The following is a 25113-nucleotide window of genomic DNA, read 5'->3' as shown; positions in this document are numbered from 1 at the left end:
TGTGCACACTCTTATTAATTTAAGTAGTACATGTACCTACCAGCACGTCTGCACAACACGAGACCATTAAGTGAGCCGACAGCAGAGTAAAAGGAAGGGGAAAAAGGAAAACAAATGTCAGCATCAGCCTTTTCTTTCCAAGTACATGTGATATATCGGCACTGGAGAGGATGACTTTACATGTATATTACATGAATATGACACTTATCAAAGGGCGTGAATGTACGAAATTAGACCAAACAAGGAAAACTGGAGGAATGATCGATTAAAATTCAACAGGAAAACAAAAAAAATCATTCCCAATATTGAATAAATCCTATCAAGTACCAGTAGCTAATGCTCAGCAGGTGCAGGCACAAAAATAAATACACATGTTAACACGTTAATAAAAATCCAAACCTTTCCGATTTTATCGCATCAAAGGGGAAAAATGGGAGGCAAATGTATCTCAAATGAAATTCTGCTTTACATATATGTACCCAGTACATGTACTGGTACATGTACCATTATATGTCCATGTACAACGTACACGTTTGTCAACAGAAACTATCCCAGAGTTCAACAACCGTGCTTTAGACCAAGTTTAGTGAGACCTACACGGGCAACTTAATAGGAAATCAACACGTTAAGGATTTTCAGTGAATTCCTCAAGTGCAGGCTTGCATGCTACGGCGACCCTTGACTAAAAGTGATATTTGGTCATTACTGCTGAGGGGAAAAGAAAAAAAAAAAAAACGGAGAAGGGCTTGAGGTAGTGTTAATTACACACTCCATTTGATCTTCCATGGTATCGAGTGGCGCGTGCAGCTAAATCGCCCACAGCCACGAATAGGAAACATCTCGGCGCCAGCATTATTGTCGAACGGATTAAAGAAAAAATTGCTGGATTTTGCTGCCGAAAGAGAAGCAAGAGAAACTAGTTGCGATTGCAGGGAACCGGGGGTGCATGAACTAGTTCTTCAGTTATTAGAGGACCTGTCCACACAGTTATGCCCAAAGAATGTTGTCTCCAGCCTGAACGTAATTTCTTTTGCATGTTCCCTTAAGTTTTGCTGAGATCTGGAGCTGGTGTGAGGAATAAGATTTTTATTTAAGGGTGGTGGATCTCATAATCCGGCTCAGTTTGCTAGCGCTTATGGGTGTGTATACTAAATTTGTAGGAATGGAAGTTTTCAAAAATGCATGAAGTCTATTGACTGACACTTCCAACCCGTAAAGTTCACTTGAACATTTCTGGTCAGCGCATTCTTAAAGGCATAAGATCTAACCTTAGGTACATGTACACTGTACATGTATTTATACAAGTATGCCATCAGAGAAAGTATTCAGTAACGTTACGGTGATTTGAGAGACATTTATTTGACAGTCCTGCTCTCAAAAGAAGTCCGTTGATCTCTTTCATCAAGCCCTGCATAACATGTGCTGCCCGCATACGAATGGTCTCCAATTGTAGAACGTATGCACTTGTATGCTATCTTGTAACTATCCTGTGAAATTTTTACTGGGATCCACCTTGGAAGTCTTTTGTTAGTTGTTACATGTACATGTACGGCGATGTAGGTACATGTACTTACCACACTCTTACACGTACTGGTACATATATACAAGTACTTGGCCATGTGTAATATGCAATAGGATTTCAATGCATTAGCTCAGTTAAAAGTGCCTTGGATAACAAATCACGGTTCCCCAGATCCCTGGTAATAATTTCTAGTGTACAGATCTAATTCCTGCGGACATGATAAAAGGACTCCCCAAGTGATATTTCAACTGACACAGCAATCTTGTAATCAATAATCTGATGCTGTGTTAATTAACAGGACATTGATTGCGATGTGCACTTGGTAGGAGGACTCGGGGAAGTACACGGTCCATTAAGCCCTTGGGCTGTACAGGGAGGGCGTTCAACTCTACCACGTCTGTTCAAGAAAGAAGGGAAAACCTGAATGTACATGTACAACGACCAATTTTGAGGTGAAGGTCTCTTTCTCGTCTTTAACTTACCCTACGCGTAGCCGGGATGCCCACAGCGAATGTCTACACCTCTGTTTTTCATTCAAAATGCGATTTCTCTTGCATGTCAGGAAGAATGAAATTATCCCCCCTTTCAACTATGTAATTCTGATCGACTATACTGGACCTACATGTACTCAGAGGAAGGAGTGTGCCGCAAGAAACAAGGTTTGAACTGAAAAGTTCTAGATCTACCGGGTACGGGTACCTGAATGGGCAGCTGGGCAGGAACTTCACGGAGGGATCGGAGGCCTTTGCCTTGATGCCCTTAGTCTTTGCCTCAATGCCCATTGAAATGTCCTCCTAGACAAGTTGATAACAAGTGCCCTTTGCAAGTGAGAAATTGCCTACATGTGCATGTAGCCCTTTCAAGAACAAAGTTCCTGCCCTGTATGGGTACGGTAATATCTCTTGTTGAGGTCTTCACTGCATACCACATTAACTTTGATGAAAGATGTTGACAAACAAGGTAGACCAAAATCTGATCAAAAAAGACTCTTTCTACACGTACTGGTACAATTTGCCGAGAACTTTTGCAAATCTAACCATTATAAATGTTGAGCAGAAAACCCACAGCACATTCTTGTATGGCATTTTGGACAGCAAGGGTGGTTGAACTCTCCCTGTGTGTTACTCAAGCTTAACCTTCCAAAGGGTGTGTGGCACGCAGGACCAATTTACAACTGAATTTGCACAAAAAAGCCATGAATGCCAAGGACATACTCTTAAAGTAGCCAGCAGACAAATCTTGCCCTTCGTCTCACCAGATGCACACTTTCCAAGCTGTCCACATTTGTAGTACCAAAGGCAAAGAATAACTCAACAATCTACAGTATTTGGAATAAGAGTCAACCTAATCAGAAGTAAAAATATTGTATGTACTACTGCACAGGTACGTCAGAGTACAATGTAGTCAATGATAAGTCTACAGCAACATCCACTCTTGACAGAGTGGTAGTATGATTGATGACACATCTGTGAGATGAACCTTGCTTGAAGGCCAAGGAAACCTATTAAATATTTCAAACCTTTGCCTAGCATTCGTAATTTCAAATCGGGTACGGAGTACTACATATCCTCAAGCATGTCACGTTTCATTTTAATAAACTGAAAGAAACTGGTGGAAGAATGGCCATTTTTAGTACAGCTCCAACCACACTGCAATAATACAAAGTCACTGGAAAGCTAAGGGCACAAGACAATGAGAACAAGAAAAACATTTAAAGAAAGTAAAACTAAGCAGGGAATTCATTTTAATGACAATTTCAGTTTCTGCTGGTCAAAATTTAGTTGTACGTGCCTGTACTCAACCGTCTGGTATCTTGGACAAACTTGCCTTAAAACATTTGAGCAGAAAGAAAATCGAACCTACCCCTGCTCTTCCATAATCTCCTTCATCTCCACGCACTTGAGCTCCACCTGCCGCTTGCGCTCGTGAGCCAGGATCTCCTGGTTGGGCCGGCGCAGCAGCAGCGCCTCCTGCTTCTCCACCTCCTCCGCCGACTTGTAGTCCAACTTCTGGGACTGGTTGCGCACCAGGGCAAAGTTGCGCTGAACGAAGCCATTGGTGCCGCTGCCCCGGGCCGTGGCCAGGCCCACGCCGTTGTACATTGTGGCCGGGTCAGTCGACGGGTCGACCACTACAGCTGGTCAGTGACAGGACTGGCTCGAGGGTGCAGATGCAATCTTCGGAAGCAAGCAGTCACTTGTAATGTCAGCTGCTATGAGATCTGAAGAGGGAAGAAATAAACAAATCTTTTAATCAAACAAATGCAATTTTGCTAGAAGGCTTTCACAATCCTCTCAAATCCTCCAAAATGCAAAGAACACTTCCTTTATACCAGAACGTTAACTTCCAAAGTGACATCAAGCGTTTCTCAACAAATGGTGGCTCTCCTGAACCCTTTCAACCTTGCACAAAGTGGATGTTAACCCTAACCCCGCAAGGGTTGCTGGCCTTTACTACTGTTTAATTCTGTGTGGTTGGGGAAGGTTAGGGTTAAAGAATCCTGGAAGCTTGAGAGTATATATACCGTACCATGTACTGGTAAATGTTCACACACCGAAATTTCACATAAGTTGACAACCATTACTAAAAGTTCAGGGAACAATTCACCTTCCAATAGTCAACATGTGGACAATGGCTTGAGCTGGGTGATTTAAAAATTACACAAGTACACAATATAACTTTATAGTTCATACACTTAATGTATGTACATTTCATCTACAACCATTTATTGCCAGTTTCATATGCTTCCTCCCATAAAACCAACGTGCAAAGAATGCCATCCTAACTTTCACAACAGTATAAAGAATTTGTCTTGAAACCATCCAGTTTGATTTGTACACAAATGTGCTCAGGGCAAGTGAAAATACAGAGACAATGATTTACATACACTGCATGCATGCACAGTTTATGCAGAATACAAGACACATTACACTGTTACATGTAAAATACGAACATGCAGTGTACATGTACATGTATGTAACGGGTACAGGCCCCTCTGTAAGCCAACATAAAGCAATGATGGTTTCTGTTTTTTTTTTTCATCCTCAAACTATCTGAACAGTGCTACTATGGAGTACATGTACAGGTGTACCTGTACCATTGGAGGTGAAATCTGGGGCAAATGAGATATTGGAAATAAAGAAGGACCTGGGAATAAAGAAACAAGTCTACTGTACCGGTGCTTTGAATGTGGTGCAAAAAGGCTTGACAAACTCATTTCGGGAACCAAGCAGTACCCTCTGAAGTGTTCATTTCATTTGAAAGAAATGCCCTCCAAACTCTCTTACTGTTATTTTTTACCCAGTACATGTACACCGGTGGCTGCCCACGGAGTCAGTAGAAAAAAGTCCCCCCCCCAAAAAAAAATACAGGTCTACGGTACATACATGCACATCCAACAAAGCAGAATTTATCATTGTGCCCCACAAAAGAAGGTACCAGTACTGTACATTAATGTCTGTGAACTTCAGCACACATTCATCAATCACTTGTAACATGTATGCATGTACATGTACATTGTGTGTACCGGTATATACAGACATCAGTAGACAGTGCAAATGTACAATGTATGTTTTGAAGAAAAATGCTCAATTTATGAAGTTGCTCCTTCTGCCAGATGGTTCCTTTTTATCACCCTTAGACAAAGCAGGTACTTCTGAATGAGTATGCAGACAATCATGCACAGGTAGACCACTGTGCAAACAGAGCATATTTATAACCGAGTAAGATCGGTCCTTTGCATAATGCATTTTAATGACTCCATTCATTCTGTATTTCTCCAGATGGCTGCATTTTTTTACAGAGCAGTTTGACTGACAGCGCAGCTCCAAAACCCTACAGTGGTTGAGGTTTCTATCACGGCACATGCAAATTGGAAATTAAGCCACAAGAGACATTAAAAAAATGTGTCGATATGCGTACGTGGGTATAACCAATATACTGTATACATGTACATGTCCACGGTACTGACGTTTTGAATTTATAAAAACATGGAAGTTATTTGTTTCAAAGAAAATATGGCAAGTGCAATTTACATGTACAGCTTATCGATGAATACATGTACCTACAGTACATGTACATGTAGCCTTGAAAGTTAAATACACATGAAAACGGAGCTCTCCTACATTCTGGAAAAATGACAAACTGGTGGGCACATTCACTGTTTACATCTCAAATTTAGAACCAGAACAAATCAAATTGCTACACAACAGTGTCCAGAAGAGACACAACAAAAATGCAAGTTACATGTACACTGTACAATACTCTACAAAGATGGGCATAATCAACCATTATCAATTAACTGAATACAAAAATATGACCAACACACATACAGGTACACCCACACACACACTGCAAACAGTGTCTGTACGATATTCCTCTACAATTTGTACAAATGGTACGTACAAAGCACATAGTGCACTTTATCCACATTTTTGTAGTAAACAAACACATACATGTACACGTACATGTACTATACCTTGTAAAAATTGTCTCCACTTGTCAACAGTTAACAGAAAAGGAGACACAGTCAGTCCACTTGTGGTACGTGTACCGTATCTGGTAGCATTCACTGCACAGCATCACAACACAGCCCAAACACGCACTGCAGAAACAAGCATGAATAATTATCAACGTGTAGATGATGCTAAAGAATTATGAGGATTGCCGGCCAAGGCAGGACAGCTCTGAGCTCTCTGACAGCAATAAAGCACAAGGTTACAATTTGCATTTCACAACATGCAGGTGGTGTGACCTGTTCGTTCCAGTACATGGCACGTAAGCATTACAGTCAGCAACTGTGTGTAGGAAACCAACCGGCACGCAAAAACTAAATACATGTACATGTATTTCATACACCTGAGATGCAAATCAATACTGGTTCACTGAGCAATACCAATTAATTACAATGGAGGAGCCTGGCTACCAGTGCCAGTAATTAATCAATACTGGTTCCCTGACTGACACAACAAGATTATCTGTGATGCTGCAGTTTTGAGCCTGCACCCTGCAGTGATCAATACTCCCTGATAACACTTGCACATTTTGTTCATGCACTGTACAATTTGCTGCCAGTGTTCAGGGACAGAAAGGGACCATCCAAGGACAAATCAATAATGCACATGTACATGCTGGCACATGTAGTGCTTGGGAGGAGTTAATGAATTTTACAAGTGCTAGATAGGCTGGGGCTACCGTTGAACAGAGCAGACACAAAAAAACATATCACGTGCATGTTCTGTACATGGAAGAAAAACTGTTAAAAGGACCACAAGAATTCGAGCTCACTTCTAACTTGATATCAATACAAATCGGGTGCGTTCGAGCGAGGCACTCGCGTTGACACGAGTATACTCGAGCGCTCAAATGGCTGGAGTATGACCTGGGGGTCAGCAAGAGTATACTCTCACTAGAGGGGGAGTATACTCCTGCACCCGAGTGTAATGCAAACGCATCCTACACTGTACACGTGTTAACAGGAGTAACCATGCGAACGCACCCCTTCGGTATGTACGCTGCAATTCGTGCACAGGTGTGCTCAGTGGAGATACTAGTTACGTTACTAGTAACATGCATGCAGATCAAATTTTCAGCCAAAATAGGCCCACTATTCCCTCTGACAAACAGCGAGTGCCCCCAATTCGTGAATTCCAAGTGCACTGTAAGGGCTGAAGCAATATACAATTTCTGCTGCATGGTGGCAGCAAACATTACAGCATTTCAAATTCAGGCACATCTATAATACATGTGTATGTATTTTGAAATGAAAGAAACCTCAATCAAGGTCTGTTGAAAACCTGCTGCAAATACTCCAAACACGCGCACGCAAAATCACACTCGCAGTGCAATTCGTGCACACTTTCCCGAACAATGCCCAAAACATCACGTGAACTGAAACTTCCACCTTATCAAATTGATCCAAATGCAGCTTCAACAACTGGGCAAGTACCGAGTCATGTCAGGCAAATGCCAGATAGTGCAAGAAGTTTACAAAGTTAATTGATTTCTTTGTTGCAGCAAGTTCTGTGTTCTGTTCCGTTTGTCAGCACTGAAGTGTGAAAATTAATTCTGATTAAAAGCACTCAAGCTGGCGCCAAAGCTCTCACAAAAGTGGACTGAGCACACCAGCTGTCACAGTGGGGTACGCACAAGTACATGTACGCCATCTGCAGTAACACATTTCTGCTGGCTGCATGTACATTTTCAACTACAAATAACTGGAAATGTACTGTACATCATACAATGGTCAATACGCAAGTCAACGGGAGGGATGTGTGGAATCAATAGGTACATTTACTTGGATTTCAATCTCATTACCTTAACACAAAATCCAATTGTTTACTTTGTTAATGGCACTTATCATGTAATTAGCACAATCAAGATGTTGCTCTCTGTGGTGTGATGCAGCTTTGGCTTTGTTGTCCAAATTTTATGACAAAAATTTTTTCATAAATTTTGCTGCGAAATATCTAACATGGTGGTAACTAACTGCATGTACATGCGTACAATTTAAGCAAGATGCTGTATGTTCACTTCCTATGAAAAAATGAAAATGTTTGAATGAAACACTTTTTAAAGCAAGCTGGAAGTTGCTTTTCATCATCAGTACCTTTATACAATCTCACTTCACTACTGACACTAGCCAGAAAGCATTTTGACAAACACCGAGACAGACAAGGATCACCAGTTTGTGAGGACGCTGCAAATTTAAGTATGGATAATACCCTTTTCAACATTCAACCTTCATCATGGGATTGGATGACAAACAAGTGAACCATTTTAGGCAAAACACTAAATCTTTTTCAACTGACCAAAATTCAAGTTACATGTATTTTCTTTTTACATAGTGTTGCATTGAGCATTTAGAATTTGGAGGATATTTTAGTAAATTAAATTTCAAAGCTTATTTTGAGAATCCCTTCCACTGAACATCTTTTTCTTCTGTGGACTACATGTATGACTGTGAATATCAATAATTCACCAATCAGAATCATATTTGAAGCACATTCCACCCACACTGACCAATCACATTCACTTTTTTCAGACTAGTGACTGGTTCACTGAGAGGGATTCTTTTCTTCTTAACTTTAAAAATGTACTTAAGATAAAATCTGGAGACACAGATTTGTTTGGTTCACTGACGTCACTTTCCCAAAGGGTCAACACTTCTGTAATCAATGGCTTGTTGGCCATAGAATCCAATGATGCAATTTGTCAGAAAGATTTGTAACCACCTGAAGATTTTATCTACCTTTACATATATATGTATGTACAGTACAGGTACACATATGTACAATGTAACTCCATGGACCGACATAAAAGGACTTTTTTACATATTTACATATAGATCTATGACTCCTCGGTAACACTTCATCTTTTCCAGGGGATGAAGTAGATTCTGTTTCTGAACAATCCAAATGAGGGCGCCCTCCAACTTGTATACCAGTGCATCAGTGTAAAACAGAGCTTGCTTTGAATACTATGTTTCCTTTTCAAGATGTTCAGGTTAAAATGTTTTCTTAGGAAATTTTTCTTAGCCTAACCCCCTAGGGCATATGTAAAATCACATTGAAATCGCAGGATTTGGGACTGTTAAGGCTATAAATTTCACTTTGTAAACCACTGGTCACACACCACTTCACGGGGTCTTCTGTCTGTTTCTGCGGGGGTAATTCCAGAAATTGGGGGTACAAAAGTGTGACATTTTCGTGTCCCTGTTACATCTGACCTTTGTTATTTGACACAGAAAGATTACCGGAATTCATCTCAAATTATTACTATTTGTTTAGCAGACAATCTGCATTAGTACATCACTCTTGGAAATTAAAAAATGTGTCCTGAACTTACAAAATCATAAGTGTATGTCAGATGTGACAGGGACACGAAAAAAAAAAGGACACCTAATTTCTGGAATTACCGATGGATAGCTGTCATTGAGATACCGGTAAGTGAACTTACATGTACTTCTACCAAACTTTTTAATGAAAATTGGAACTTTAACCTTCAACCACACTTAAAGTTTTTGTTACTGGTAGGTTTAAGCAATCTTTATTAAATTTCATCCGATAGTGTAACATGACTGTGCAGATCAACAATGATCGATATGTCCAACACAGACCGGTTCACGTACATTATCTGTACAAGGCCTCTTTTCAGGTACTGTACATGCAGTAAACAATGGTGGGGCTCTGACAACTCATCATCTGCCATCTCGACTCAGGACCACTCGACCATTGAGACAACTCGAATAGCTGGACAGTATGTGCCTCAAATGGACTGACAACTCAACCATTGGGGCAAGTCATTAGGTGGGTTCAATTAGGTTACACGAAACAGCCCTGACATTGTGCAAAACAAAGCCAGTTGCTCACAAAATATCCTAGAATCAAATCCTTGTCTGTGCGTACGATATCGGTACATGTACAATGCATGGGCATACACAATCACGTTGCATACATGTACATGTATGAAGACTAATTGTGCCTATTCGCCCCCGTTCATCATAGCGTTAATTAGGGCCAATGGATGATTCAATCACGCTGGTTTCTACCGCTACTCACACAGCTCATATGCACAAACGGCAGGATGCCAGCGACACGTTTCTGACGCGCATTAGGAGGCTGGCTCCATGCGAGCTCACACAGAGTTTATACACAACTGTATGGTTTTGTACCTTAAGTTGGATATCGTAAAAATCTTCTTCTGGATCGTACAGTCATAAATGGACTAAACAAATTGTAAAAATTACGCCTAAATTGTACAAGTTGACATTTCTGCGACTGTGTTTATCACCCGTCAAATGATCGAGAATTAATCACCGTAGGATTAGTAAAGGAATACAGCCATGTTGAAATGACCAAATATAGAGAGCCTGCATGGAGCGCCCTCACAGGACAGGTCTTTGTTCCTGTGTGATATGCCTGAGTATGTCCTCTGTGAGGGCGCTCCATACAGGCCCTCAGTAATGTGCGTGACTATATAATCAACACCTATTTTCAAGTCTGATTGGTTTTCACAGTAATTGGTTAAGGGACCTGGTGACTACATGTGACTGTCTGACGGTCACACATATTACTGAAATACCAAAAGTTCACGGACAAAAACAAACTGAAAATAGCCCGTAGGCAATTTGATGATCAATTACTGGATTGGGTGTGTGAGCAGTACTACAAGAAAAATACGGCTCATAGTACGAAGCATTTTTGCGAAGTCTCCACTCTTGGGATGGGCCGTCGTGGGTCCAAGGATTTGGACATGACGGACAGGTACATGTAGTACTAGTCGTAGTACGGAAGAGTGGTACTGTAGACTGGCCCCAGTCTGGGGCTAGCCGGGGCTGTACGATGCTATATGGGCACGGTTAAAACATGGAGGAAAGATCCATGGTTTAAACATCATATCCACTTTCATCAGTTAATGTTTGGCCTACTTACGTCAAAACCTTGGTTCCAATATGTTGATTAAGCAAGCAGTTGTTTAAAAATACGCAAAAAAGAAAGAAACTTACGTTCTGTCGTTTTCGCGTAGGGTACGAAACACGACAAACGACAATGCAATGATGTGTGCGCATGCTCAGTTCAAAAATGAAACAGCGACAGGTCGTGAAGATAGAGGGCGCTATGCAATTACACCTCCAACGTACAGCTCGGGCAGGCTAGTTGCTAACATTCGCCGACAGTAAAATTTTGAATTTTTAATAAAGCAATATGTTATTTTTAGTTTTCTTAGCAGCGATGGACTTTAGGAATCCTTGGATAGGTAATCGTCACTTTTGAAGAAAAGAAATCGACTGCCACCGTCACAAATGACATCTCCAATAAAACAGGAAACGAAAGATTGTTGAATAAACTTTAATATTAAGCGTATCAAAAACGCTTGGAAGATTTGATTTTTTAGTTTTCCAAATTATAAAACTGAACGAAAATAATTAATTGGAGTCATCCAACAAGGTATGAGGAACGGCTTTTTGAGCTAATAAAGAGTGCGAAATGTTAAATACATGTCAGTCCGTAATGTTGGCTGCACAGCCGTGCTTTTTTATTCATATTTTTTCGAAGATTTTTCCTCAAAAAGTGGTTTTACTCGTTACATTTTGTTCCCTCTCTCTGCTGTATTACACGTATTTTGGGATATCACTTACGCGTGAATAGAAACATGCACAGTTGCAAGACACAATTCACTCTTCATTCTTATGTACATGTCTAGATAAGTCGAGGTTGGGGACGTTCAGAGTATCCACAATCGCACTTTTGTTTTTCTTTGAATGATTGGAATCCATCGGTTGGTCCAGTTGGGACCGGGGGCCAACGGAATCATCGTCCCAAATATGTAGGTGTACATGTATTTCTTTTTGAAAACAAAGTAATAAGGTTGCCTTGGGGACTCTTTCACTTCACTCATTCCTAAAAGCGCGAGTAAAACCCTTAAACTTTTAGCTTCACCCCAGAGAAAGGTCAGAAAGTAAAGGTTACATATTTTCAAAGTAGGCCCCAAACAACTCCCCCCCCCAAAAAAAAAGAAAATCGTGTCTGGATCCGCCCTTGTCGGAGACAATAAATCGGGGTACCTTCATGGCATGTGTATGCCCCGCTCCATCACCTGCCTCATCTCAACCAAACTATATCCAACCCATTCCCATAACTTGAATCAACATCCCTGGGATCTGTGTCTGCCTCTGGTAGAAATCCAGCGCAGCAATTGAGATCCAATTATTCCCATTCAGCCGGTTTACGTTTGCTCTTTGCATTTTTTTTATTTTGTTTTTTGTTTGTTGTTGTTGTTTTTTTTGGCAAATGGCTTCCATACCAACTTAACACCGCTGAACGTAAGCTTTTGCAACCTGTTTATTATACCAACAAATAAGTAAGATATATTGAATGGATGAGTTTTTCGGAGGAAAAAATTTCAGCGTTAGTGCCCTATATTGGGATAGTGCAAATACTGAAAACTGAGGTTATATAGAGGGGATCAGTCGGTTTCTTTAAAGAAACCATTAACATCCTCAAATTTGTGGACGAATATGGCTCTGTTTCCCATTATGGTTGTATTTGAGTCTAACACAAATCCTCTCACAAGTCTCTCCACAAGTCCAGTCACGAGTCCCTTCACAAGGCCAGTCACAAGTAACTGAGTGAACAATGACAAAAGAATACTTATGTTACAGCTCATTTGAATAGTTTGTGAAATGGCTTAAGACAAAATAACTTGTGATGGACTTACAGGGACTTGTGATGGACTTACAGGGACTTGTGATGGACTTACAGGGACTTGTGGTGGACTTACAGGGACTTGTGATGGACTTACAGGGACTTGTGGTGGACTTACAGGGACTTGTGATGGACTTACAGGGACTTGTGATGGACTTACAGGGACTTGTGATGGACTTACAGGGACTTGTGATGGACTTACAGGGACTTGTGATGGACTTACAGGGACTTGTGATGGACTTACAGGGACTTGTGATGGACTTACAGGGACTTGTGATGGACTTACAGGGACTTGTGATGGACTTACAGGGACTTGTGATGGACTTACAGGGACTTGTGATGGACTTACAGGACTTGTGATGGACTTACAGGGACTTGTGATGGACTTACAGGGACTTGTGATGGACTTACAGGGACTTGTGATGGACTTATAGGGACTTGTGATGGACTTACAGGGACTTGTGATGGACTTACAGGGACTTGTGATGGACTCTAAAAATACAACACTGCTGTTTCCCGCATCGCGCACAGAGTTAAGTAGACACAACCGAGTTCAGCTGATCGTGCATCACAGACCCTCGCGAAGCATCGGCGCGGCGTGAGCACTCGGCTTAGGAAAGCAATGGTGCTCGACCGTCCTTACTTACCGGTCTTTGTCACAGTTGATGTCAAGTCCAATTCATTCCTCCTCCTCAGTGGACCACCTCCTTCGCATACTAGTCTTGACCTGCAACCAAATCCTGGAAATGTTTTGTTTGCCACTGTCGTTTATGGGTGGCCGAATTTTTTTTTTTTGGGGGGGGGCTGGATTGCTGCCTGTATTATTGGTGTGACTGATGCTCACACACACATTTCCTTTACAATTTCCCAATTGATTACCATGAATAACATATTTTGCAGCCTAACAAATATGGGAAAAAATCGACGATCAGTTTTGTTTTATCAGCATCAGATTTAAGCATATAAGAGGATTACACACGTTGGCGTGTCGTGTACTAGGCCGGCGTGAGTTAAGTGTGGGTTTATAGTACAATTTAGTGACCTTGTACGACAGACAGGGTGACCGCATTTGCTTGACTTCAACTTTGTTGTCAGTTGCCAGGATGGAGTGCTTAGCTTGGGACATAAAAAGGTGACGTTCTGGGTCAAAATACACATTGTTTGCGCGTGGGTGTAATTGCTGGGTAGAAGCACGCGTGCACTCCAAGGGGCCAATGGGTTGTTCACAGTCCCCATGTCAACGACGTAAAAGTCACACAAGCCCTCTCTCTATCTTGATCGGGCGAAATACTGGCCAATGATCGTAAACTGATGTGGAAATCAATGTGCCGAGTGGTGTATGAATTATTGAATGCCACACGGCTTGGCCTCATATAAAAGTAAGCACAATATTGGACCTACGTCTGATGCGCGTCGGGCCGTACGTGTCCGGTCCAAGGCCCCATTATAGTGTATCACAACTGCTACAAATGGACTGGTAGGAAAGGATTATTGTCAATGATTTTTCTGGAGTCACATGATACGTGTTAGAGCTCTGTGCATGTACTGATGTACATGCATGTACGTGTACATCGTGCCAACCCCTTAGTTGTCTAACATTTTGACGGTTGTCGCTGCCAACTTGAAGGTGTGCAGAACATCGACAACTCAATATCGTACTGCTGACTTGCTTTACACGAGGCGGGTTACTCGCAGCTTTGGAACTCCAGCACGGCACCCCGAAGATGACATTCATCACTGTGAAATATGGGGGTAAGTGTTTTTACACTGAAACTGTAAGAGGAGTTTTCACTTGAAGGTGTACCATTCATTTTGCACCCCGAATAGTAAAAACACTTTAAATTCACATTAATTTCAATTCCACTCATGGATGGCAAATTTCTTGCATTGTTATAGGCCTAGTTATCTCTAAAACAATTAGTTTTTCTCTTTTGACAGTCTCACCCTCTTCATTATTGTTTTAGTCCGTTTAAAATGGTAGGGCATCACTGTTGATACCCTAACCCCAAAGGCGTGATATTGATCTTCAGCAACATCGGAATTTTGTACTTAATTCATAGGTGGTATGATCGATCTGCCTTTTATCTTCGTGCAGCCTAAAACTGTTTGTAGGCCCAGGTGTAAAATGTGTCCAGAAAATAAGTTCATGTGCTGAAAAAACGTGTGGGAACAAACTTAAGACAGAACCATCGGCCGGGAACACGTACGTTATCATTACTGGTGACAATAGCCCAAGTTATGGAGGGAGGAGGCAAACCATACGTTAGAAATCTTCGTGTATTTAACGATTGCAGAATTTTGGTGGGATGAATTTTCACAATGATCCCAATTTCTTTACAATCAACTATCATGCTTACAACGCAGCCCCGTTTATTGCCGCTTGAATTTGAACTCATAGTGCCGATTTGTAGGCAAAAGGCTTCTTTTTAAATCGAAACTAAAATAATTAATTGACGGTTTTACGCTCTCACCAGTTTCCAGAGTGCGAAAATTTACTCTATCCCACTAATACTACGGACAAGACAAGTAATTAACGCATCAACTTTCCACTTGAAGGATGTCTATCCAAAAATGCGCAAAACTGAAACTACATTGTATTTAAAACGGTAGAATCTTTGAAGATGCTCTGAATTATCCTGAATGAAGTTTAAACAAAATATTTTGGTCCCCAAAATGTTTGGTCTTAATCGCTTGCGTTGAAAGGTCCTCATTTACTGATCAGCGGGGTTGGTCTTGTCTCTATAAATAAACAAAATCGAAACTGGCGAAGAGCACCTGCCAAAGAGACCTGTCTTCTGCAAACTTATCGAACAAAGCTAAGTTAATGTAATCCGAAAGCAGGCTGTTAACCGGACAATGCCCCCGTGGTTGCGAGGATGTTGGCAGTGCATGTCTCTAAAATGACTCCATCGATTTTTCTGTTGGGGACTCTGGAATGTTGCACCTCTACTTCCAAGCTGTAGGCTCGAGACACATCTCAAACACAACGGGGCGATGTGTCACTGTTTGACACTGAACTATGCCAGAAAAAGTCAGACCCGCCATTTTGATTTTGCATATTTGAGTGAATTTTTTCGAGCGACTTAATGATAACGTGACAGAAGCATTATGGGCGGGCCATCCCGGGAGAAGCAGCCCATCAAAGAACCATTACATTGGGCGCGAGCACATGTATTTTGGTATATTCTCCTCCTCGAACATTCTATAATTTGAAATGTCTCGTTACTTATACCTGCATATGAGGTTTCTCAAATCGGCTGTTCTGTGTGTGGGTCTCATGCACATAATACAGTGGCATTTCAGTCACAAAGACATTTCGACCAGTCCGGTAATTAATATTTCAGAGTTTTTTTGACCTGCACGCAACCATTAAATTCTTGGCCTCCTTTGTCCCATATTCATGAACTGAGAGTCCCTCGTTCGTAGACTGTGTAATATTCATTAACTGAGAGTCCCTGTGAAAGATTTATCACCTGATACAAGTTACCCAACGGTGTCCACCTTTCGAACTGAATAATTCATTATGAAGACCTAGGTTACTTCGGTACCATCGGGAGTTTCCAATACTGTTTCCATTGTTAACTTGTTAAACAAATGTTAGTTTTACGCTTTCGTCTCATTGACCTGCGCGCGCTTCACTCCTTGATGCAAAAGTGCATGACACACTGGATATAAGGTCCGCCTTCCAAATACCCATTTATGAAGACCCTGTTATCTCATAACTATACACATTGCGTTTTAATATTTCCCCCCTTTTGGGGGGCTTTTGTTTTGGGTAAAGACAGAAGCTTTTGTTTGATTTTCTCCCATTCATTTCCTCCTCAGATAACGAACAGAAGCTATTCAATCCTTACTGCTCTAGCTTAATTCTGTTGGAGTGTATTCGCAAAAACTGCAATATAACCGATGCCGATGGTGAGTTTAAAAGAGGGAGAAAAGACTATACCATCTTTCCCGTTCAGTTTCCGAGCGTACTTCCATATTCCAAATCTCGGCCAGCCTGGCGTGTACCATTAAGAACTTCAAGTCTAAATTACACTGTATTACATCCTTCGATAAAATTCCCTGATTAATCTCACTGTTCACTGTAAAACAGAAGCTGAACTTCGGTACATACTCTGCCTTTTTTAATCTTTTCCTTGATCACTTTTTGAAATAATTTTCCCAGCTACATTAGACTTATCAGACGCACTGGGTAGCATCAAGCGTCTACCGGACAACTTGCACTCGTACGCAAATACTTTGCTGGACGGCAGGGAGACTTACTGGGTCATCAAAGTGGAAAGTAAGCAGCACTCTGAATGTTAACCCACGTCAACATGAAGGCCAAGAAATAGATAAAGCGATACACACGGATGACACGACATCACCAACATATAGCAGTCAATGTGCCCAGTCATTTAAAAAAAATCAACTTTAATCAGCGCCACGAAATCAACCATATACCATAATTTTTCACCAAAATTACTCATTACCAAACACTTCATGATCTCAACAAAATTGACATGTTTTTCAGCCGTTGCCCAAACAGTCTGATACAATTACAGCGACGAGCTTTAATAGGTTTGGCAAATAAAATTCAAAGTTTAACTCAGTTAGGTGACACCTAGTTTAATATTCCTAAATCTCATTTTCTCCTTCAGAGCAGAGGCACTGCAAATCTTCCCTCCCCTATCGACGATCCTTGTCCGTTATTGTGAGTTTATCATTGTTCCCAAAATTTTGTTTCCATCTTTAACCTTACCACTTTCTCTTCATACGTCAATCAGAAGGAGCTGGTGAAAACGACCCAACAAAGTATACGCTACTCATAGATGACCCCGAGAAGAACTGTCCAGAGTTATCAAGTAAATTTTATAAATGGTTTTTGTAACATACATTGACTTTTCCACATTGTAATCGAAAAAAAAGAATGTTTCCCCGCTTTGACGCACGTATCACCTGGAAAGGCAAGGACTGTTATGGGAACATTACCCGTGCCGTCGAGAGCAGCTTCCAGAAACTATAGCCCCTGAAGAACATTTCTGTCCCAAGAATGAAATGGTTTACTCTCTTGCATAATATCGCTCTTGCTAGCAGCACGTGAATTAAGTGACAGTGTTTTACACGCATGTACATGCCAGCATCATTTTGGCAAAGCAGGTGTGTTTCTCGATCCGAGGGACACTGTTGTGTTCGATCGGATGAAGGATTCATTTCATCTCTGTGTTAAATAAATAATTATTATTACAAGCCGACAATGATGCACGGACTCCTGGCTGCGAAGCGTGGGGGAGCAGGTGCACAGGACATTGGGCGGCGATTAAACGACAGAAACAAATTATGGTGTCTTCTTGTGTCCCGGGAAACCTTGAAGAAAAATCATTTTGACATTTCCACCATAAATTGTCAGGAACTGTAAAACCTGGGGGGGGGGAAGATTGACTTCATTGCTTGATTATGGGAGGATATATTCCAAGCAGTTGCGAATTCAATTTGGCTTGGAAAAGATGTCCTATGCGGTAGAGACACGGTATACAGCTAACAATATAGTGTATGCCACATGCTACATTATTTTTATTTTGCTCAATTTTGGAAGTCTGGACTTAAAACCCTGTTTATCATGTTTTCAGACTGTATGAATTTACCTTATTCCAAAACGTGTTTTCTCTATGCGAAAACGGAGTTGAGTATTTCTAGCCTAATTAGTAACGGACTTGCACAGAGGGGGAGTTTTTTTCTGAATCGTATAGTCGTTGCAGTGAAGAAACGTCATTTTTTCACAAATTCGAGTCAAATGCACATGTACATGTAATCACCTTCGAACTTGAATAAATCGAAAGGATTGCTCACACAGAATCGCAACCGAATTTGAATCGTTTAGGACTAAACAGAGTAAACCAATCAATTAACAAAACATGTCAACGTTACCTTCATTTCTTTTTGTCTAGGTCGCTTGCAAGATCTATCTCGTCCGACAACGCGAGGCCGGAGGGAGTCTCAGTGGAGCAATCTCAGACGTAAATTGCCCCGCAACAGGGGCTCTGGCCGACCCAAAAGTAACACCAAGAAACGGTAGCGAGCTCGCCATTGGACAGTAAAGAGTGCATCACATTTTGGCGCCACAAATTCCCAGCAGACGATGTTTACGCGAAGTACGAGTAATGCCGCCGTCTTGGGTTGTGTTACTCATCCGGCCTCGCTCACAAAAGTATATCGGTTTTGTACATTTGAACGAATATTCATCATAAATTACTTTATAAATATGTCTTCATGAGCGTCAGGTTTATCTACATATTTCAATATTTAGAGAGAAGTTATAACTCTATAAGTTTATAGAAATATATAAATATGTTGTATTCGGTAGATTAATTTTTTTCAAAAAGGCGGCATCTTTGCGTTTCACTGAACGATCAAAATCTTTTGGCGCCTCGTTACCAAAGTTTTGAGGCTCGAGTTTCGAGGACACATTACATAACACTCTTCAAACGAGATTTTTCTTGATATTTATTTGCTTTTGGAGCCACTGTAATAGTTTTAAATGTTTTCGTGCCGAAAGACATGAAAAATAAACATTACTTAAAGAATCAACTTCGATGAAGGTTATCAACCTGGAAAAGGAGAAAATAAACAGCATGTTATAAAATACTAAAAATCATCAACCGCTGTTTTGCATGTTGTTTTTTGGCCTAATTAAATATGGGGGAAAATGTCACAAAAACTGTCTGCTGTGCGATGCAATTACGTATGAGCATGATACCTTTACGTTGATTGGTTGATTGATTGAAACGTCATTATCTCTCCATTTCCTTTAATTTTCGTTTTGCGAACTGAACATTATAATGATCAATATGTTAATGTCTTGGGGATTAACCTAACATTGTTAACCACGTGCGTGATTGAAATAAACTATGCTGACAATCACTACCAGTTGACAATATTACATCATGCATACGGCTCTGGCTGCTTAAAGAGGTACTGATTTGGCGCCACTACCACAGGGGCAGGGCTACATTTTAGTCTTGGGTTAAAGTTTGGTTGGTCTTTGGCAACATTTGGGTGCTGAACAGGCATGAAAATCCACTCTGTGTAAACCTAAAAACTAATTTCTATCTGCTTTATTGCATATTACAATGACCAAAGAAGAAGACATTGTTTTAAACAATTTTGGAATTCAATGTTACACATCTTGCTAATATGCGAGTTGATATTTTGGGATGCCTCACTTAGCGAATAAATTTACAAAGAAATCATACAGAATGCACGAATTGCACACAATCTTCAATGGTTTTAAATGAAAACAAATTATCAAACAATGGACAATTTGATCAAATAAGTCATATTTAGAAAAAACATATTACAATCACACACACTCATGAGAAAACAATACCGCTCCAAAGAGAATAAACGCTGGTAACAAGTAAACAACTGTGTACTGTCACCGTGCTTGTGCTGTTGGCTGTTGAATAGTACTCCAGTATACCAGGCAAGATATGGGATGGAGGGGTACCCCCCTTACCTGTCCAATCCCTATACGCACTCTAGACTATTGTTACCTAACACACCCCCCCCAAGAAGTCTGTAAAGAATTCGTGAGATTCCGATCAAACAATGACCAACACAAAGGCGGGGGGGGTTTTCTCTCCGTCCCACATCTTGCTTCAAATGTACTCCAATGTTGCATAGTCACATTCATCATTGTCATTACAAATCTCTGAAAGTACACACCACCAGTCCATTTATCAGTCATCCAGTCTTAAATCAAGTCACAAGCTATATGGGTCATTCCATGACGGGTCACAATTTGTGTCGGTGTCCTTGTTGCATGGGTAACTTTTACCATCTGTCGTGACCTGTAGAGTAGGTCGTTTATTCTGTAAAAAAGAACATGCACCTCTGTATTCAGCCTTGCAAAATGTGTAATTTGGAATCCACACGCAGGGAAATAGCTGTTCATTTTTACGGAGCCCACATAACAATGGACACCGTCAGAAATTGTGCCCCAACCTCATGGAATGACCCATATTCCAATGAGTAAAGTATTCCTCTGTCACTGTTCATACTCTAACTTTTGGCTCATCTTGCAAATGGTTATGATTGGACTTGTGAGGAGACTTGTAAAAGGTTCCATGCCTGATCTTTTTTGAACTTGGCTGGCATATAAAGGTATCCACGATACCAGCTGTGAAGGTTTCAATTCAACATGAGGTTTTGTTTTTGTTACTTTGTGATTCATGGGCTCACTTTCGCTGGCCCATGTACATCGAGCTGTCAAGGGAAAATGGTAACATTTTTGCCTTAAATATCTTGGAAAAATGGAAGTATTGCAAGCGTGGTACATGTATGTCCAATTTTCATTAAAAATTAGTGTCAAAATTATTATATGACAAAAAGTCCAGAAAAATTAGCAACCCAATAAAATTTGTTGAGATGATAACAGAGAAAATGTCAAGGTGGGGTAGATTCAATTTCCCCCCCCCGCCCACCCTGGGGATTTTTTCAGGGTTAATCAAACATTATTTCCATATATGGATAGAAATATATAACTGAATACAACAAAGCAGCCTTAGAAAGCTACTTGAAAATATACAGCACTACAGATAATGTCATGTTGCTCCAACATCACGATGCAAGGCACAGTGGAATAATCCATTTGAGAGTTAAATTTGAATAAAATCTGGTACACTGTCTTACCTGATTGCTAATGAACGTAACAATTTGAATCCCTCAGACTAAAGGCACTGTTGCTTTACCTCATGATTTGGGGCAAGCTTTTGCATAGCAACCACCATCTCTGGAATGGACTGGTTCCCTTGTGCCCTGCTCATCCAGTGAGATCAGTGTATTGTTCCAAGACTAAGCAAATCTTGCCCTGAATCACGAGGTATAGCAACAGTGTTTTTAGTCTGGAGAATTGTTACGTTCAGGTGAATTTAAAGAACTCAGTGTAGGCCTGCCAGATTTTATTCAAATTTAACTCACAAATGGCTTATTGATTGATGTATCAAAGGGCAGAGTGATCTGAACTGCATCTGTTTCGGCACGTTATGCAAATTCATTTCTGCTTTGCATGACAATGACATTGGCTGAAATGGCTCCACGTGTAGAACAGCTTATATCTTTGCTGCAGCTGAGGTCGGCTTTCCATTATAAATGGCACACAGTTTGAAAGTTGCACTTGCAACTTAAATCTTGAGAATAATCTGAGTGTCCATAAGTGTTCTGGTGGATTTAGCAGTCCTCAAGGCACACAGTTGCTTTACAAAATGTTAATGAGATGCAAATGCCTACATTTGCATATTCATCTCACATACTTATTATATGAATGTTCAAGTAGGAGAATGATACAACCCAATTAAAAACAAGGTGACCTACCTAAAGCACCTTTCTTAAATCAATAAAGTTTCTCGTGTTCATTAAAAAAAATAAACCTACGCATGAAAGATGAACACAGCTATTGCCTCATTTCTTATTAAAAAGGGACCACACCGATTATATCATGCCTAGACATGATTGGTTCTAATTTGCATTTATGCGATTAAAATATTGTTATTAATGCACAGATTTAAGAATGCTGAAGAGGAAAACAAATACACATCTCAAAAATTTTGCACTTATAAGTTGAGGAGCACATGCTCAAATCTCAGACAAGAATAATGCAGAATATTATAAAAGTTCTTTTCAAACCATTCACAGAAGTTAGAAATGCTGTACAGTTCCATGACAGGAAATGGAAGACAAATCTGGTTGGCATGCTGCAAAGTGTTCCGCACTTTCTCAACATCTACTGCTTCCAGACTATTCATTGTGATTTTAGGAATCTGGGTCCATGCGTATTTTTTTCTACTTTATTTGGTGGCAGTAACGCACGAGACGTCACATGAGGCCCACTGGTTCCTTACGCTACCTAGAGCATAATTTGGTATTCAGTTTAATACAGATATCCTACTTGATATTTGTATTAAGTTGAACAGCCTAGGGAGTATTCTCAACAAGCAATAGGAGCAGACCTTCAGTGTGTCCTGTTCGTATGAGGAACTTTGTTCAACTTTGAACACATCTTGGAGGAGACTACTCTAACTGTAACATAGACAAAAAAGAAACAGTTGACCCCAGCACTTTTCTTGACTAAAAATGTTTCCTTTTAAAAATGGATTTTCAATGAAAGCAAGTTAAGTTCTCTGTTAATAAAATATAGACTGAACTTTAATAAAGACTCTAAAAATTTTTAATTTGAAATTCTTTGGAATGTACAAGTTTGGTTAAGTAACAACTAGTCTATAGTGACAGTTGTTGGAGGTTTAGTCTGTTGATTAAAATGGAATGGTCAATTTATCTTTGATGCTATCAACTCTGTGTTCAACCCACTGAGGGCGGAATACTCTATTATACAATACTTGCATAAATCCCTGTCATCTGGTTGGTGGATCCTTGATCACATGTCATTTAATTATTTGTTCTATTAAACGGTACCTGTTGAACAGAACTTCATTTCACTTGACTGGTTCCTGCCCCCCATTTAATATATTCTCATTCCCAGTAAGAAAAGGAAAAGAATGTAGGGACAGAAACCAGTCCAACATTGCACAATACCACCAGTGGATGGCACTTCGGACACGAATCTGTCTAGCAAAATGACAGCCATTAATAAGCCTACATGAGCGGGGTTATTTGTTCTGTTACAGAAGAAGATTTATGCAGGTATTGTACAAAACCAATTATGAATGTTTTACATTCGTCCAAAGGAAGAATAATTTTATTCGGTGACAGACGAAGTGTTTGATTCCAGTTGGCTTCATGACGTGGAATCAAACATTTCATCTCTCACCTCATGAAAGTATTCTTATTGCACTCATAAACATTCATCACTGACACTGCGTGAGGGGAGAGCTGCGCTGTTCTCCATACGGGGAGCACAGTGGTATGCATTGTGATACGAGATTTGGGGACCACAGGACACGAGGGGTAACCATGTATTCATGTGCCTTCCCCCTTTCCTTTTGTCCCCCCCCCTCCTCCGCCCTTCTGCTTACTCCATCACCATTTGATGACCTCTGTCTCAGTGAGGACGGCAACGACAAGGAAGCCAACGTAGAGAAGAAAGAGGCAGATGCCGTAGGTCCTGGTGGCTCGGAAGTTCGTGACGACGTGGTAGAAGAGGGAAAAGAAGAGACTAACCCCGAGCCCAGCCGCCAGGACAAACTGTAGCTGGCTTGACCTCAACTGCAAGAGTCAATATGAAGAGCACGGACATCAGAAACTTGCAGATGATCAGGGTCCACAACGCTAAATACATGCCCGCTAAATCAATGCAAAATTGGACAAATATAGCACAGCTTAGTGACACTTGGGAGCAGAGTTTCAACTAGTGTTAGCCAATTTGATTTTTTTTTCCATCCTCCTCAACCCCAAACATACCCCTAAAACAGTAGCCAATCTCTAGGGCCCAAGACTGAATATAGCCACCCGCCCCTTTTAACCACTTGTTGCTGGATGACGTGTAAAGTCACAAAATTTTCCTTATTCGTTCCATGGAGGAAGCGGGCATTCATTTAAGAATTCTATTTTCATTTCCATAGTTGACGTATTAACGTGTCGTGCTTGGTTGGGTCAAACTGCAGAAGACAATCTTACATGTGGACGCTGCTGCTCAGTGGACCCACCATCACCCCCCACAATAATCTGGAAATGCCTTTCTTGAGTAATTAGAATTGAATTGGGGAGCCCACACCAAGACCTCCTTTGTTTGGGTAAGCTGATTTGCTAGGGAGCAAAACCACTCTTAAGAAAACCAAAAGAGATAAGGTTACAAAATTCAAACTGGCAACTCCTTTGTATTGAAACAACTGGCAAAAAAACACACATGGCCATGAGTGATGCCTATATATATGTATGCTATGGACCTTTTGTATGTGAAACTGTTGACGTCTGGACACACGCCACAATGTTTACCAGGGCAGTTGAAAAAATGGCTGAATAGAAGAACTCAGGAGGCAAAAGAATTAAAATACTGATGTCCGGGAGTAAAATTAACAGTTGTGCCTCCCTACAAGTTTTATGGGCGCCAGAAAAAAATGGCAAGGTTGAAGAATTTGCCCCCCAAAAAAAATCTGTTAAAAAACCGCCCCCCGCAGCTTTTTTAGGGACGAAAGCCCGACATTAACTGGCTTTAAACAGACCCAAAAATCGGAGGATTTTGTGAATGAAGTGCCCCGAGGTGGAAGCCACAAATCCTAACATCATAGTACCTCTTGTTGTAACTTATCCCTGGGATCACAATATATTATCGAGCCCAAGCGCAGGAATTTCGATATTTTGTTGTTTGTACTTTTGGCAAATTATGGCCCATTTTTCAATCCTTGGCATTAGCTATGACCTTGGCATCATCTCAAGTTCTGCAATCATTTT

General features: G+C 40.7%; 3 protein-coding genes across 12 annotated transcripts in view; 1 reads left to right on the top strand and 2 right to left on the bottom strand.

The window, feature by feature from the left end:
- The window catches only part of LOC110981997 (uncharacterized), a 65127-nt gene extending 54019 nt beyond the window's left edge, over positions 1 to 11108 (bottom strand). For 6 of the 8 annotated variants that reach the window (XM_022240099.2, XM_022240102.2, XM_087140607.1 and 3 more), the window contains exons 1-3: positions 11028 to 11108; positions 6000 to 6125; positions 3386 to 3743 (exon numbers count right to left, since the gene is read on the bottom strand). In XM_022240099.2, the coding sequence (XP_022095791.1) occupies positions 3386 to 3624 (239 nt within the window). In that variant the 5' untranslated portion in view covers positions 3625 to 3743; positions 6000 to 6125; positions 11028 to 11108. Of the gene's footprint in view, positions 1 to 3385; positions 3744 to 5999; positions 6126 to 10953 lie in introns of all 8 variants that reach the window. The other 2 variants (XM_022240101.2, XM_087140605.1) reach the window with 2 other exon arrangements.
- A 2759-nt stretch (positions 11109 to 13867) lies between these two features.
- Positions 13868 to 19367, top strand: LOC110982029 (uncharacterized protein CXorf65 homolog). The gene is made up of 5 exons (XM_022240162.2): positions 13868 to 14478; positions 16552 to 16641; positions 16895 to 17011; positions 17496 to 17573; positions 18657 to 19367. Exons 1-5 carry the CDS (start codon positions 14451 to 14453, stop codon positions 18782 to 18784), a joined length of 441 nt encoding a protein of 146 aa, XP_022095854.1. The 5' UTR covers positions 13868 to 14450; the 3' UTR covers positions 18785 to 19367.
- A 441-nt stretch (positions 19368 to 19808) lies between these two features.
- LOC110982012 (mitochondrial sodium/calcium exchanger protein-like) overlaps positions 19809 to 25113 on the bottom strand; it is a 28217-nt gene continuing 22912 nt past the window's right edge. For all 3 annotated transcript variants that reach the window (XM_087141146.1, XM_022240126.2, XM_022240127.2), the window contains exon 17: positions 19809 to 23928. In XM_087141146.1, the coding sequence (XP_086997272.1) occupies positions 23743 to 23928 (186 nt within the window). In that variant the 3' untranslated portion in view covers positions 19809 to 23742. The remainder of the gene's footprint in view (positions 23929 to 25113) is intronic.

This window comes from Acanthaster planci, linkage group LG09 (genome assembly GCF_054643075.1).
Source record: "Acanthaster planci isolate LZ-2023a linkage group LG09, COTS_SCS, whole genome shotgun sequence".
NCBI lineage: Eukaryota > Metazoa > Echinodermata > Asteroidea > Valvatida > Acanthasteridae > Acanthaster > Acanthaster planci.
This window is presented reverse-complemented; position numbering and strand designations above follow the sequence as displayed.